Source organism: Petaurus breviceps, unplaced genomic scaffold, assembly GCF_028583685.1.
Source record: "Petaurus breviceps papuanus isolate PSGF00001 unplaced genomic scaffold, PetGlider_PUasm1.0 90792, whole genome shotgun sequence".
NCBI lineage: Eukaryota > Metazoa > Chordata > Mammalia > Diprotodontia > Petauridae > Petaurus > Petaurus breviceps.
In genome coordinates, this window is record NW_027187347.1 from 17,190,580 (window position 1) to 17,207,134 (window position 16,555).

Genomic DNA, 16,555 nt, shown 5'->3' on the forward strand with positions numbered 1-16,555 from the left:
TTAAGTGTCTGAGGCCGGATCCAAACCCAGGTCCTCCTGACTCCTGGGCCGGTGCTCTATTCACTGTGCCACCTAGCTGCCCCGTTTCCTTCAAATCTTAACTAAAATACAGCCTCCTACTTTAGAGAATAAATCTCCCCAACTGCTTTTGACCCCTCCTCTCCGAAAATTACCTTCTATCTATTTCATATATGTTTATATCTCATCTCTCCTTAATAGAATGTAAACTCCTTGAAAACAGACGTCGTTTCATTTTGTCTAAGATCTCACAGCTAGGAAGTAACTACTAGAAGGGAACCCAATTCTTCCTGCTCCAACTCTAGTTTTCTTTCCACTGTATCACAAGCCTGCTCATTTGCAAGTTGCCATCTGATTGATTGATGGCATTAACCACAGAAGATGCAAAATCAAAGAGGTTTTTTTTTTGTTTTTTTTGTTTTTTTTTTTACTTCCCCAGGATTCTAGGCATGTTGGGACCAGACCAAATCATGGTTAGATGGCTCAGTAGCAATACATTGCAACAGAAGAAAAACTCTATTCTCTGATCATATACTGTAATCCTAATCTCAGTAGTAATAATAGCTGACATTTCTACCACTCTTTAAGATATAGGCAACATTTTACATATATTATCTCATTTGAGCCCCACAACAACCCTATGATGTAAGTACTACTGTTATCCCCTTTTCACAGGTGAGGAAACTGAGATACAGAGTGCCTTTCCTATGGTCGCACAGCTAGCAAATATCTGAGGCAAGATTTGAACTCAGGTCTTCCTGACTCCATGTCCAGAACTCTATCAGTTCTGGATTCTCTGAGAATCTAATTAAGGCTCAGAGAATTTAAGTGATTTGCTCAGGGACATAGTCTTACATGAAGGATTCTAAACCAGGTGTGTAAGACTACAAGTCCCATATTCTACCTGCTACACCATGCTGCCTTTCATGATATAAAAAGCATATATATCTTAGTGTCAGCCTCTCTTTATTACTGGAAAAAAAAATAGCTCCTAGTGCACAATGTGTTGATATATCATTTTTTAAAATCAACAATACCTAGAATGCTTTAAGGTTTGCAAAGCACTTTACAAATATCTCATTTTATCCTCACAACTCTGGGATGCAGATGCTATTATTATCCTCTTTTTACAGGTGAGGAAACTGAGGCACAGAGTAACTTGCCTATGGTTACATAGCTAGCAGATATCTGAATTACCTAACTGCCTCAGAATATTTTATTGATGCCTTTCTTAAATATTGCTTCCCAATGAGTTCTTCCCACCCTACCTCCACCCCATAGAACTTTCCATTGTAATACAGCTAAGTAACAAAGCTAAGTAAAAACACACACAATGGCCATATCTGACCAAGTATACCTTATTTTTCATCTGTAGTCCACCACCTCTCTACCAAAAGGAAAGAGATACTTCATTGTTGGCCCTCTGACATCTATTGGTCCATCTCATTAGTCAGAATAATTCTGATGCCTTTTTGTCTTGTTTTCCTTTATATATCTATTGTGGTCATTTCCATTTCATTTGTACCCCTAGCACTTAGCACAATGCCTGACACATAGTAGGCACTTAATAAATACTGGTTCAGTATTAATAGCAGCACTTATAAGTATTATAACATATAGAGTACAATTTGAATAAATGACACAACTCAGTATGATTCAGTGCAATTTATTATGCACCTACTATGGGTCAGCCACTATGCAAGAGTCTGGGGATACAGAACTAAAAGATTTTTGTACAAAAATGGTTCCGGCTCTCAAGGAGCTTAAATTCTTCTTGGGAAGGAAAGCAGTCAGGAAGGAAGGAAGAAAAAAGGTGGGAAGGAAGGAAGGGAGGGAGGAAGGGAGGGAGGAAGGAAGGAAGGAAGGAACGAAGGAATGAAGGAAGGAAAGAAGGAAGAAAAAAGGTGGGAAGGATGGATGGATGGAAGGATGGATGGATGGATGGATGGATGGATGGATGGATGGATGGATGTGGGCTCATTCAGGATGAGAGGATATATCTTTTTCAACATCATTAAATAAAAAATAAATCATGTCTTTTTCCTCTCTCCCACATGGAGACTCTAATAAACTTTAAGGTTAGAACTTTGAGTGGGTTTAAGCTATGTTATATTTGATCTCTGCTTCCCCTTCAATACCTCATTTGTCCCAATGACTATTTTAGCAGGGATCATGAAAGGAAATATTGACTTTATTTTCCTTGGACAGGAAAAGTGCTGTGGTGTCAATGGTCCATCAGATTGGCAAAAGTACAAGTCAGCCTTCCGAGATGAGAATAATGATGCCGACTACCCCTGGCCTCATCAGTGCTGCGTCATGGATAGTCTCTATAAGCCACTCAATATCGATGCTTGTAAACTTGGTGTATCTGGTTATTATCACAGCAAGGTAAGAAGTCCCCTTTTCTCTAAAGACCTGATAGAATTGTCCACACTCCAGGGAGAACAGTGAACAAAGGAGGGTAATCAGGATGATGAAAGGGCTCCAGATTTTGCTTCATGATGATGTCTGTCTTTATGAAGAAAAGTTTTACAAGGGAAAATAATTAGTTAACTTTTAAGAATTTGAAAGACAAATGTATGTGACAGTGGTATAAGAGTGATAGCCCACACCTAGCTTATGTCCTGCTTTCCACAGAAAACAGATGATCAGCTTAGCTTGTTTACCAGCAGGTCAGTGTAAATATCATTTTTCCTGATAGGCTGACTCTATGTTCAAGCCACCACCATCCAAGTGGTTTCATCAGAATCAGTGCCCCTGCACCTACACAGTCACTGAACAGCTGAACTTTCCTGGAGGTTGCAAAACCCCTGTTGCCCACCAGATGGTGCTCAGCCTTCAAATTATTAGACCATTTCCCTCTTCAAGCAGTCAACTAGCATTTTTTAAGAAGGGTCATCTGGAGTCATCCTGATCTATATCTGGCCACTGGGCATAGATGGCTCTGGAGGAGAAAGTGAGGCAGATGACTTTGCCAGCCCTCCCTCACTTAAATCCAATTCACTTGCATGTCATGGCATCACCTCTCTGTCACAGTACTATTTGAGAAAAAACAAACAACATACATCAGCATTTTTAAGCAACGCTGTGTTGCTGTTGCTATTGGTCCTTAGTTCTCAAGAAGGCCAATGACATCAGGAGGGTGCTGTCTTGATTTGCATGTGAACTGGATTTAAGTGAGGCAAAGCTACAAAAAGTCATCAACCTCACTATCTCCTCCAGAGTCCTGGAAGTCCAGTGGCAAGACAAAAATCTAATGAGTGGGAATGACCCAGAGCGCAGTGGATGACCTTGGCCTTTTAAATTAAGGTCTTTCCCAGGTCTCAGTTCATCTCAGGCAACACCCATTCACTGACTTACTTCATTAGCCACTGTGCTAAGCACCTATGATATGAAGAAAGGAAAGAAAGAGCCTCTGTTCTCAGGGAATGTACAGTCTAATTGGGAAGACACCAAACAAACAGCTATGTACAAAAAGAATATATACAGGGTAAATCGGAGATAAATCCAGAAGAGAAGCAGGAAGATTAAGTGAGACCAGGAAAGGCTTCTTGCAGAAGGGACTTAAAGAAAGCCAGGAGGCAAAGGGAAAGAGGGAAAGAGTTCTAGGCATGGAAGGCATCCAGTGAAAACAGTCAGAATTAGGAGAAGTATAAAAATAACATCAAAGCAAAAGTGAATATGATGACTATATTAAATAGCTATGAGCAAAATGTTACTTGAGTTCAGAGAATACCAGAAGGTTTAATCTAAGATATATTTCCATATCCTTCCGTTTTAAATACTGCTAGATACAACTGAACTAAAATTAACTTCTATCTGAGTGCAACAGAACCTATGGAGAGTGGAGAGGGATGGGAATGGAACCAGTAATTTCACTGTTTCAGGGAATCCCTAATAAAGAAATTCCCTCTACCCATGCAGGGCGGCAACTATTCAGCAACATATGGTCTTTGATAATTGCCTAGGGCATTGAGAGGATAAATGAGTCAGGGAGGGCTTCATATGTCAGAGGAGGGAATTTAATCCATATACTCTGGATTTTGAAGCCAGATCTATTTTTGCTGCCTATCAATATAAGATATTCTGAATATAATCTGACATGCTTTTCACAATTTCATGGTGATTCAGGGAGAGGATAAGGTTGCTTTTGAACAAGCATTTCTCAGGAAAACTGATGATATGGTAGTTGACAAAGTTATTAGTGTGCAAACTCATTTAGGGATGAATAGCCCAAAATGCATTTAGAAAATGATGGATTCTACACCTAGTTTGTAACCCAGGTAGGGGCCTTGGGAGTCATTCTAGATACTTTACTGAGAATGTCCATGCTGCATACTATTCAAGACAACAGATGTTGCTCATCATGAAGAAAAGTATGAGAAATGAAATAGAAAGCATTTTCCATCCTAGTATATAAAATAAAGTTTGAGGTCCCCCAAAAGTCAATGGATAGGGGGCAGCTAGGTAGCACAGTGAATAAAGCACTGGCCCTGGAGTCAGGAAGACCTGAGTTCAAATCTGGCCTCAGACACTTAACACTTACTAGCCATGTGACCTCAGGCAAGTCACTTAACCCCAATTGCCCTGCCTTCCCCCCTCCAAAAAGCAAAAAAAAAAAAAGTCCATGGATAAATGCATTGATGGGCATGAGCAATGCTTTACAAATAAGGAATTACATAGCAGTTGTGGTGCAAAGAGTATCATCTGAGAAATTTAATGACCTGAACAATAGATGGTCTGGTCATGTAGCAAAAGCAAGGAATAATCAATGGACAGCTCTTGAGCTCCATTGGAGTTCACACAATATAAAATGAATGTGAAGAAGGCTCCCTGCAAGTCAGGTGGGGTCTCTGTGGCAAATCTGTGGGAGTACACAGAGGACACCCTCATTGGATGGGCGAGTATGATCATGTTACAATTTGCATCGTTGGAGGGAGGACCCACACTGATGGGATTACAGATCTGGTCCCTGTGTCTTCCAGAAGGCATGAACAAAACAGAAGAGGTCCACAGAAGTGAAACTACAGTGATGGTGATGAGGTAGGAGGAGGAGGCCTGTTGTATGAGAACAGACCAGAAAGTATTTAGAGTTTTTAGCCATGGTAGAGCAGGTCATCGCCTACTATGTGCCAAGCCCTGTGCTGAGCACTGGTCATGTCTGGTGATCTATAAAGCCAGGAAAGGCCTGGTGAATGGAAACATCATTCCTAAGGCCCCCAATGCAGGGATAATGGGCAGGCATCTTTTGACACTTGAGTAGAGTAAGTTTAGGACAAATAAAATGGCCACTTCAGGCAATAAGTAATAACTTATGGAGAGATGTAGGGGTGTTCAGGAGAACCAGCACCTCCAATGTGAGGGCTGCCGAGCCCTTTAAGGGCTGCTCATCCATCTTTGGTGTCCACCTATCAGCCACCACTCACCTGTGGCTCCAAGAAGCTGTTGAAAGTAACCAACAGGACTCAAACATATTAGGGGTGTCTACCCCAAGCATGTGAAGATTTCCCCTGGGAGAATGGGCAGATGAGAACAATTTGTTCAAGGGCCATGAAGGCAGATGAAATAGGTGCTATGGAGTGCTTAGAGTTTGGTCAGAAGAGGAAGATGCCAACATCATCTGCTGCATTCCGGGCCATCACCAGCCATCTTGACTTTTGTCCTGCCACTGGACTTCGACGACTCAGGAAGAGAGAGTGAGGCTCATGACTTTGGGCAACTCTGCCTCACTTCAATCCAATTCACGAGCCAAGACATCACCTCATGATCTCATTGGTCCTCTGCAAAAACAAAGGACGAACAACAGTAACTTATGGAAACCTTAACCCTGAAAGACTTGGCATTGGTAGGACATGTGAATGGACTCAGAAAGGATTAGGATAACTTTCAAAAGACAGAAGCAAAAGTGGCAACAAAGATAGGTAGCTGAGATTTTTTTTCAAGAATCTCATGTTTAAGATTAATCTTGGTGGGGACAAGCATATGTGCCCTCTGACAGAGCACTTCTTGGGCCTGCACAATACTAGACTGAGGGCTTTCAATGGTGCGGTGTAATAGTTCATATATTTTTATGTTACAAAATTTAACTATAGCAAAACTCTCTAGCCAGCTTTTCTTGAACCATTTCCATTTGCTACTACTTATGACCTCTTGGTTTTTCATTAAGATATTCTATTACATTAAACTTTACATAGCATGAGCAGGTATAAAATATGTATATACAAGCATGCACATATACATATGACTACTATAGGACACTTTAAGGCTTACAAAGTTCTCAATATCTACTATCTCATTTAGTCAACAGGTTAAGTTGACAAGTATTTTTATCGAGTAACTACTCTATGCCAGGCACTGTGCTAAATGCACAAGGTGGGATTTTATCTAAGACTTGAAAGAAGCCAAGGAAGTCAGGAGGCATAGACAAGGAGGGAGGCCATTCTGGGAATGAAGGGTGGTGAAAAAGACTTATAATCAGGAGAGAGAACATCTTGTACAAGGAATAATGAGGAAGCCAGTGTCACTGGCTGTCAATGTACGTGGAAGAGAATAAGGTGTAAGAAGATTGGAAAGGTAGGATGGGGCCAAGTTATAGAGGGTTTTAAAAGTCAGTCAGGGGTGGCTAGGTGGCACAGCGAATAGAGCACCAGTCCAGATGTCAGGAAGACCCGATTTCAAAGCCGGCCTCAGACACTTAACACACACACACACACACACACACACACACACACAAAACTAGCCATGTGACCTTGGGCAAGTCACTTAACCCCAACTGCCCCTCCAAAAAGAAAAAAAAAGTCAGACAGAAGATTTCATATTTGATCTTGGAAGTAATAATAAAAATAACTCAATAAACTGGAGTTTATTGAATGGGGGAGTGACATGACCATACCTGAAGTTTAGGAAGATCATTTTGATACATAAGTAAAAGACAGTCTGGAGTGGGAAGAGGCTTGAGGCAGGGAGATCAGTTAGGAAGCTATTCCAGTACTCTGGGTGTGATGTGATGTGGGTTTGTACCAGGATGGTAGCAATGTCAGAGAAGAGAAAGGGATGTGTACGGGAAATATTGCAAAAGTAAAACTGGCAACACATTAGTTGTGGGGGGACAGAGAGGGGAAGAAAAAATGAGGAGTCAAGGGTGAGACCTACACAGCAATCTGGGAGACTGAAAGATTGGTGATGCCCTTGACAATAATAAGGAAGTTAGGGAAAGGGAAGGGTTTGGGGGAAGGGTAACGAGTTCACTTTTTGACGTGCTGAGTTTGAGATCTCTGAGGGACATCCAGGGCAAGATATTCACTAAGAAGCTGGAGATTCAGCCCCAGAGGTCAGGAGAGAGAATAGGGCTGGATAAAAAGATCTGAAAATCATCTGCATAGAAATGGTAATTTATTAGATCACTAAGCAAAATAACATAAAGGAAAGATAGAAAAGGACCCAGGACAGAGACTTGGGAGATATCTATGCTTAGTAGGAGCAGCCAGGATAAAGATCCAGCCCAGGAGAGTGAGAAGGACCAGTCAGATAGGTAGGAGGAGAACCCTTGTCGTGCAGACCTACAGAGAGGTCAAGGAAAATGAGACTGGAGGAAAGGCCTTTCCACTTGGCGGATAAGAGATCGTCCACCCCACAGGTCACTGTGGCCAGCTTCGTTCTGCAGTAATGTCAGTAAGTCTCTGTAGTAGGTCAGTAAGTCGGTAAACATTTCTTAAGTATTTACTAGATGCCAGGCAGTGTGCCAAGTGCTGGGAATACAAAGAAAGGCCAGGACATGGCTCAGGCTTCTCAAGGAACTCACGCTGCAGCAAGGAAAACAGCATAGAAGGTACATAGAGTAGAGAGAAGGAAATCTGAAAGGGGAGGGCATCAGCAGCTGGGGAAGGTGGGCTTTGAGTTGAGTCTTGAAGGAAGCCAGAGAAATTCAGAAGCGGAGGTGAGCAAGCAGAGTATTCCTGGCACTGAGGATAGCCAGGGAAAGGCACGGAGATGGAAGATGGAGGGCCATATGTGAGGAACTGCAAGTTGGTCAGTGAAATTGGACCATAGAGGGCAGGAAGGAGTAAGGCATAAGAACACAGGAAAGGTAAAAAGGTTATACTGCTAAGTAGCCTGGAATAGTGGATTTAGTGCTAGACTTGGAATCAGGGAAGGGGAAGGGAATAAGCATTTACACGGTGCCTACTACATCCAGGCAGAATGCTAAGCACTTTACAAGTATTACCTCATTTGGTCCGCACAACAACCCTGTAAGATAGTTGCTATTTCCAATTTACAGTTGAAGAAACTGAGGCAAACAGAGGTTAAGTGACTTACCCAGGGTCACACAGCTAGTAAGTGTCCAAGTCCAAATTTGAACTCAAGTCTTCCTAATTCCATGCTCAGTACTCTATGCACTGAGCCACCCAGCTGCCTCAAATAAGAAATATGGAATGCTTCATGAATTTGCATGTCATCCTTGAGCAGAGTGATTAGGAAGATCTAGGTTTGAATTTCATCTGTGCTTGACACTTCCTGACAGTGTGTCCATGGGCAAGTAACAACCTCTCTGAGCCTCAGTTTCCTCATCTGTAAAATGGGAAGCTAATATATGTAGTAATGCCTTTTATAGTAACTGTAGGGCTCAAACATGAAACTTAAAGCTTCAATAACTGGTTGTTGTCCTATGGTGAATTGTAACCACATTTTACAATGATTTTAAAAACCCAGCTCCACTGTAATGTCAAATTGTCTATTTATAACATTTTTCTTAAGAAACTAATTCTACCCTATGATGTAATTTTCTCTTCACTGTATTCTTTTGTGGAATTGATTGATGGCACTGAGTTAGGATAATCCTCATACGGTTCTCTTGGCTAATGGTTATTACACGTGTGTCTCTTGTCACATAGCTGGGAGTAAATTTGTTCTGAACTAATAAATGCCCTTTTCCAAAGTCTGTGATCCTCCATAGAATCACTAATATGTTGGAGGTGGGTTGTTTTTCTGTTTTTGCTTTTGAGGCAGATGACCAATTTTAGTAACAGTAATTTACCTTGTAGGAGTCTTCAACTAAAGTTACTATACATTGAGCCCATATAAATTCTGGGGGTCCTTATTCTCACTTGTATTGGCAAGCCAGGTCCCCAGAGCATAACTGGTTACATTTTTCCCTTGTGGGTTCTGCACCAAATGGCAGATTCTTGTAATGCTAACAGCTTGAGCCCCAATTACAGCCTGTTCTCTGCCCTACGCCGTATCAATTGCCAGTGATTATTCCTCCAATGTTATTCACCAGGGCTAGCTAGTATCTCCTCAAGATCATTAATAAGCAATTAACACCAATTAGCTTTTACAAAGGAACTGTGCACAAAACTACAAGCATGTCTCTTTCCCCCTTCAAAAAAAAAAACCCAATAAAACCAACCAAACAAAAAACAAACCAGGGCACACTCTCTCCTTTAGCACCTTAGTCCATGGATGAGAACAGGCTCAGATTTAAGTGGTTGCTCCTGACCATTTGGCTCACCAACTTCCCTTCTGGACATGACACAGCTGCTGAATGAGTCACTCCCTCCCTTGCTGCAGAGCATGGCATCCAGGCTGCCAGGCTGATCTCCTGCTGGACTGGATCCCACAAGTTGCTCCTTAGGGCCCCGTCCTTCACCACGGGCAACCACGGGTGTGGACTTCCCTTGCTGGTCCTCTTCCAGCTCATCTGGATATAGCCTAGTCCATTCCATCTCCAACCTTTATTCACCTAAGAATAAGAAGAATGAAACAAGAAGACAGAAAACCAATGGAACCATGTGTTCTAGGCCACACAGCTATCTAATCAGTCAATCAATAAACATTTGTAGTGCCTACTGTGTTTCAGGCACTCCAGGGTTGGAGATACAAGACTTCTCTCCTCACCAGGCATTTAAAACATTCCCCCTCCCACCTTACACACCAATTACCACAAAGAAAAAGAGAACTCAATTCGACCTTTTGTGTGCACACTCAGATTGGGCTAATCAACCAATAAAAAGGTTTTGCTTCACAGCTCAGCACATGAGCAGGAAATGATCACGGAATACCTATCAAGCTCTGAAATGGTGGACAGAGCCGATGGTTGTGCTGGTAAATGTTTAACAACCAGTTCTCTGGAAAAATTTTACCCATGACACACTTTTTAATTGAACCTGCATTATTTAACATTTTATCTATCACTTTCTTAAGTCTAGATAATTAACAAAACAAAATGATAACAACCTGATTTGGGCTTGGTAACTCTGAGGTATAAATACTCCTACTGAAAACTTAAAAATCACTTCTAAGTTGGTCTGAGCTGGCTCCATTACACCATGATCACTCACATCTAGAAGCAGGCTCACAAACTCCCCAGATGGGTTTGCAGCAAGAAGAGCTGATTGTATATATTGCCAGAACTGGGCCATTATTGACCAATCCCCTATTACATATGTAAATAATGTAAGTGCCAGAAAGACAACATTTTTATTAAATATATTGACTGCAAAATAGAGAACATAAATGCACCACTTTCTTTTTTTGTTTTTGGAGGGCAATTGGGAGTAAGTGACTTGCCCAAGGTCACAGAGCTAGTTTTTGTGTTAAGTATCTGAGGCCAGATTTGAACTCAGGTCCTCCTGACTCCAGGGCCAGTGCTCTATTCACTGTGCCACCTAGCCGCCCCTTATAAATGTACCATTTTCAAACTGTTCAACAAGAATTATTGTACCCCCACCTCAGCAAAGCAGTGCTAAATAAACAGTTGTCTGAACTGATGCAAAGTGAAGTGAGCAGGACCAGAGGAACATCATACACAGTAACAGCAACCTTATATAGTGATTAATATTGTACGATGATCGACATGAATAACTTAGCTGTTCTCAGCAATACGATGATCCAAGACAATTCTAAAGGACTCATGATGAAAGATGCTATGAACCTCTAGATTGAGTTGAAATGCAGATTGAAGCATTCTTTTTCATGGTTTTTTTTTTTTGGTCTGTGTTTTCTTTCACAACATGAATAACATGGAAATGTTTTCATGATTGCACAAGTATAACATATTAAACTGCTTACTGTCTCAGGGAGGGGAAGGGGAGGGAGGGAGAGAATTTAGAACTCAAAATTTTAAAAATGATTGCTAAAAATTGTTTTTGCATGCAATTAGGAAAAAATAAAATATTATTTTAAAAATAAAATAAACTGAGTTGTCTGATAGAACATGGGTAATAGATCAAGATCTAGGAGAGAGAGACCTCAGAGACCATCTAGCGGAACCCTCTCATTTAACAGGATAAGGAACCTGAAGCTCATGTAGGTTAAGTGACTTGTCCAAGGTCATAAAGTGTTAAGCATTCAAGGTGGGATTTGAACCCCTGTATTCCCACTCTAGTACTAGTGTGCTTTTCCTACCCTACCATAATACCCCAAGGGAAGAATAGCCTTATTATGTCCAATGATGCTGCACTCTATCCCTTACCATCCCTTTCCTTCCACATCCTGATATCGGGGTAAGATGTGACACTAATTGCTTCTTGTCTCCTTCCCCAGGGTTGTTATGAACTAATCTCTGGACCAATGAACCGACATGCCTGGGGCGTTGCATGGTTTGGATTTGCCATTCTCTGCTGGACTGTAAGTATTTCCTGGTGTCAGTTGTAATGACGAGAGGGTGACAGAAGCATAAACGTTGCCATTGTCTCTATATTCTAATTTCTAATCTTGAGAAACCAGTCTATGGAGCTGAAGGTTGGTTGGTATCCTTCCTTTGTCCTCTGACAGCTTTACTTTTCCCAAAGGTCCCTTTTTCAAATATCACTTTTATAGATGGTGGTTATATACAGAATGCATAATTGGGAGAGTGAGGAACACATAGTGGTGAGAGAACTGTCCTTGTAATGAGCAAGAATTGGATCCAAACCCTACTTCTGCCACATACTAGTTATGACCATGAGCTAGTCACTTAACTCTTGGCGCCTCAGTTTCCTCATCTGTAAAGAACACAAAATTCAGGACTAAGGGTTTATTTTGAATCTTGTGTCCTTTGATTCCCCTAGGTCCTGGCTGACTCCATAAGCAGAATCAGTATAGCAGCCCACAGTCATTCCTACCTTCCTTTGAGTCTCCCTAATGCTTGGTCACAATCACTTCCTAGAGGTCTGTAGCAGCAACCACAGTGGCATACCCTGGATGGATACTAGCACAGGTTCTTAGATCTGAATTACTAGGAAAGATAACTGTTTAAGGGCTCAACAATCTTTTTTAATTACATTCACTAGTTCAGGGGAAAAGTCAGCATCCTGAACTTCAGAGAAAATACAAGCAGAGAAATAAAGATCAACAGACAGGGCTCTGACTGCCTGAATCAACTATATACTTTACATACATCGTTGGATGGAGAAAGCCTTTATATCTGAGCAGTCAGGAAGCTCTGAACTCAGAGCTTCCACCAGCGAATCACAAGATCCTTCTCATAAGTGAGCCCCCAAAGCAAAATACCAACTCAGAGTATATATACACTTCTCAGAACCAGAAGGCTTCACAGCCCTCTGACTCAGTGCCTAATTAGAAATTAGCAAAAGGTGTGAAAGCCTTCCTACAAGCAAGCCTCCCCTAAGCAAGCTTCCCTTAATGGGCTCCAGGTGAGTCCTATTAATGGTCGAAAATCTTGAATCCCATTACAAGGTCTTAGAAAGCCCAGTTACATGAACAGGACACTTTGGAAACTGTAAATCACAACTAACACTTGAATGGGAAAGTCCACAAGCTTTGTAAGCTATATTTTGCAAATGTCAATTATCATCATCCTCACTGATACTTTGTATCACTATTACAGAGAGGAAGTGTGACATGGCGACATGGTGGGAGGAGTTCAGAGTCAGGAAGATCTGAGTTCAAAGTCCTACCACTGCTAGATACTGATTATGTCACCCTGGGCTAGTCACTTAACTTCTCAAGGACTCAATGCAACTCTCTGGCTATAAATTGCAGAACAGCTGTTGATTTACATTGAAAGAGACAGTTTCCTCACCTAAAGTTCCATATGTTAATGAAATCACAGGTCCAGACCAAATATATGTGTGTGTATATGTATATATAATTATTATTATAATAAAAAGTAAGAAAGGTAGGCTGTCCTTTAGGGTAATAATTAAAACACCAATGGCAAGAGCCCTGAGTTAGGAACTGATCCACAGTGAAGGTAGAATCCATTAATTTGGGACTACATTTGTAATCAAAGAAAGGGTGTGTTCCTAAGGTGATTTAGAAATGAGAATGGGAATAGGAAGGGCCATCTAATATATCAAAAGATTCTAGGGTGGGGATATTTGGGCCATTAAATAGGAGTTTATAAATAGTAAGTCTTCTATACCAATGTCTTAGTAGTGTTTTTAGGATAGGAGAGGATGCCTCTTAAATTTGAAGGTTGCATAAACCTGAATGTTATACTCTCTTAAATATGAGAGGTACTTCTAATGTAATGACCTCTTAATTTTTTTCTAGTTCTGTGTTCTCCTGGGCACCATGTTCTATTGGAGTAGAATTGAATACTGAAAGCAAGAGTGACACCATTGTTCTTCCTCCTCCCAAGACTCTCCAGAGTTGGTGCATGGACCTATATGTTACTCTCCAGATACAATTCCTTCTGTGTTTCAGAATGATGGAAGCATTTTCTACTCAGCAGACTGCTTGGTCTGATGTTGCCAAGGAAGCACACTATTCACTTCTCTTTTTCCTGGATACCATAGCTTTCCTCACTGTCTTCTCTTAATGTAATATTTCCATAGGTTACACAGAATAAATATAAGATCCAGAAGTGATGTGGATAAGTGTTCCCATTATTAGCTCACCTGCTCATTGTTCTCTTTCGGGTCTTGAGATGTTGAAAAGGCCTCTAATTACTGACACTCCTGACAGCAGGCCTGGCCTGTTTAGTGTACAACTCATTGTACCTGGTTGGTGCTTTTTCAAAGAATCAAATTCACCAGAAGGTAGAGGATGGGAGGTGCACTGTCCTATATATACTGAAAGGGATGAAGAAGAAGGCATTGATTACCTACTGCAATGTACCTTCTCTTTGGTTTCTCTGTGTCGAACATCTGTAGACCTTGCTTTTCCTTTCATTGCTCTCGTAGTCTTTCTTGGGGCAATTATTTACTTACTTTGACTTAGTTAACCACAAAGACAGAAATCACGTGGACTCTGTTCAGTGGCCCCAGTTCTACTCTTGCTTTGAAGCAATAGGGGTCAATTCCATGGGATTCTATAGGCACGAAACAGGTTTGTATGTCTAATAAATCTTGGTTTTTGTATGCTTTCAAGCAAGTAAAGGGGAGGGGAGTATGGAAGTAAAGAAGAGTGGAGCTCATCTGTATTTTGTGATGGGCTGCAGTTTGTGGGAATTTGGGAGTAGAGGGTGGTCAGAATATCTCTCTTTTGTTTCATTTTCATATATCAGAGGGAGATTCCTAAGGGTTGCAATTGTTTCTAAACATTTCTATTAATAAAACTGACTTGAGAAATTTATATTTTTCTTTGCTTTCTAATCATTTATTTTTGCAAAACATATACTAAACACCTGCTTTTTTCAGAAAACTATGGGATTGAAGTATCATCGATTTAGAGGTGAAAGGGATTTTTTATGGCATCTAGTCTATTCTCCCTCATTTGGAAGATGAGGAACTTGAGACCCAGGCTAGTTAAATAGCTCCCCAATGGGACAGCTAGGTGGCACAGTGAATAGTGCATCGGTCTTGAGTCAGGAAGACCTGAGTTCAAATCTAGCCTCAGACATTTAACACTTACTAGCCGTGTGACCTTGGGCAAGTCACTTAACTCCAATTGCTCCTCCTTCCCACCTCCAAAAAGGAAAAAAAAATAGTTTGCCAATGTCATACGGTTAGTAATTGAATCCAAATCCAGCCATTTTTCCAGTACAACAATTAGATGATGTAGGAGATAGAAAACTTAGATGTATTTGCTGCTACTTTTATGGAACTTGTATTCTGTTAAGGGATGACAAAAGCATAGATAAATTTAATAGAAAATATTAAATGCAAAGTGCATTAGAAAGTTCAATTCAGCAAACACTTAATAGATACATTGTGTGCAAAAAATGATGCTAGTCACTAGTGTAGAAGTAAGCACCCTAGCACATCCAGGGTGGCTGCAACACAGGTTCCTAGATCTGCTTTTCTAAAGGAAAGCAACCCAAAATGGGTTAACAATCTTGCTTTAATCAAACCTATGTCATTTACCAAGTTCAGGGGAAAAATGTCAGCACCCCGAACTCCAGAAAATACAAACAAGTTACAAGCAGAAATTACAAGAAGACAGAGAAACAGATCAAGCAGACAGGCTTCTAACTGTTTCACCATTACATCTACTTGTGTAAACTTGGTGGTGCAGTGGATAGAGCACTGGGTCTGGAGTCAGAAAGACTCGAGTTCAAATTTGTCCTCAGACATTTACTATCTGTGTGACCATGGGCAAGTCATTTTACTGCTGTTTGCCTCAATTTTCTCATCTGTAAAATGGGGATAATAATACCACTCAGGATGTTGTGAGGGTCAAGAGATACTGATTGTAAAGTATCTGCCACAATTCCTGGCACACAGTAAGTGTTGTGTAAATATTAGCTATTTTTATTATTTAACCTGGACAAGTTACCCATCCTTTTTCAGCCTCAGTTTCCTCATTTGTAAAATGGGGATAATAATAGCATCGACTTTCCAGGATGTTGTGAGGATCTAATGAGATAATATCCGAAAAGTGCTCTGTTAGCCCAGTTATCATCGCTATTTTTATTTATTCATCCATTTGCTTAGTTGTTTATTTATCTGTTAGAATATCATGACTATGAAGGGAGAATAGGTCAGAATAGAGGTGATAGATTGGGAGAACAGGTAGGGAGAGCAGGTTTTAGGAGGAGAAGTTAAACAGAGGGAGACACTAAAAGAGAGGAAACTCTCAACGTTTGTCACAGGCTATGAAAATATGAGTAAGTGATGCTAAAGAATCTCAGTATCAGGAGCAGGTGAGTGGTGTAGTGGATAGAGCATGAGCCCTAAAAGCAGGAGGACCTGAGTTCAAATCGAGGCTCTGACACTTACTAGCTTCATGACCCTGGGCAAGTCACTTCACCCTAATTACTTCAACAACAAAAAGAATCTATCTCCTCAAAACCTATGCCTGACTTTTCCACTGCACCTCAGCCAGAAACAAGGATCACCATATCCTGTATCTCATCATTGCTCACCAATATTCTTCTTAAAAAAAATTCTGATATTCCTCTCTTTGACCATAACCTTCCACCCTTCCACTTCTTCCAGTTTATTATCCCTCCTATACCTATTTTTTGTTTTTATCATGACCTGTAGTCCCCCTCATGGGAAATACATTCACATGTCCTTATCATTGCTCCCACTTCACTTTTCTCTCTTCACAATCTCCACTTCACACCATCTTCTACTCTCATATCCCTTGCCCTGTGTACCCCTGCTCATTCCTGGTCAAACCCCAGCCTCAGTTATTTCCATCATCTGCC

The 16,555-nt window shown here is 40.9% G+C and overlaps 1 protein-coding gene across 2 annotated transcripts in view; it reads left to right on the top strand.

Annotated features, from left to right (window-relative positions):
* The window catches only part of UPK1B (uroplakin 1B), a 490,606-nt gene extending 476,071 nt beyond the window's left edge, over nucleotides 1-14,535 (top strand). For both annotated transcript variants that reach the window (XM_069069970.1, XM_069069969.1), the window contains 3 exons: nucleotides 2,227-2,406; nucleotides 11,560-11,643; nucleotides 13,513-14,535. In XM_069069970.1, coding sequence (XP_068926071.1) covers nucleotides 2,227-2,406; nucleotides 11,560-11,643; nucleotides 13,513-13,563 — 315 coding nt within the window. In that variant the 3' untranslated portion in view covers nucleotides 13,564-14,535. The remainder of the gene's footprint in view (nucleotides 1-2,226; nucleotides 2,407-11,559; nucleotides 11,644-13,512) is intronic.
* The last annotated feature ends 2,020 nt before the right edge of the window (nucleotides 14,536-16,555 follow it).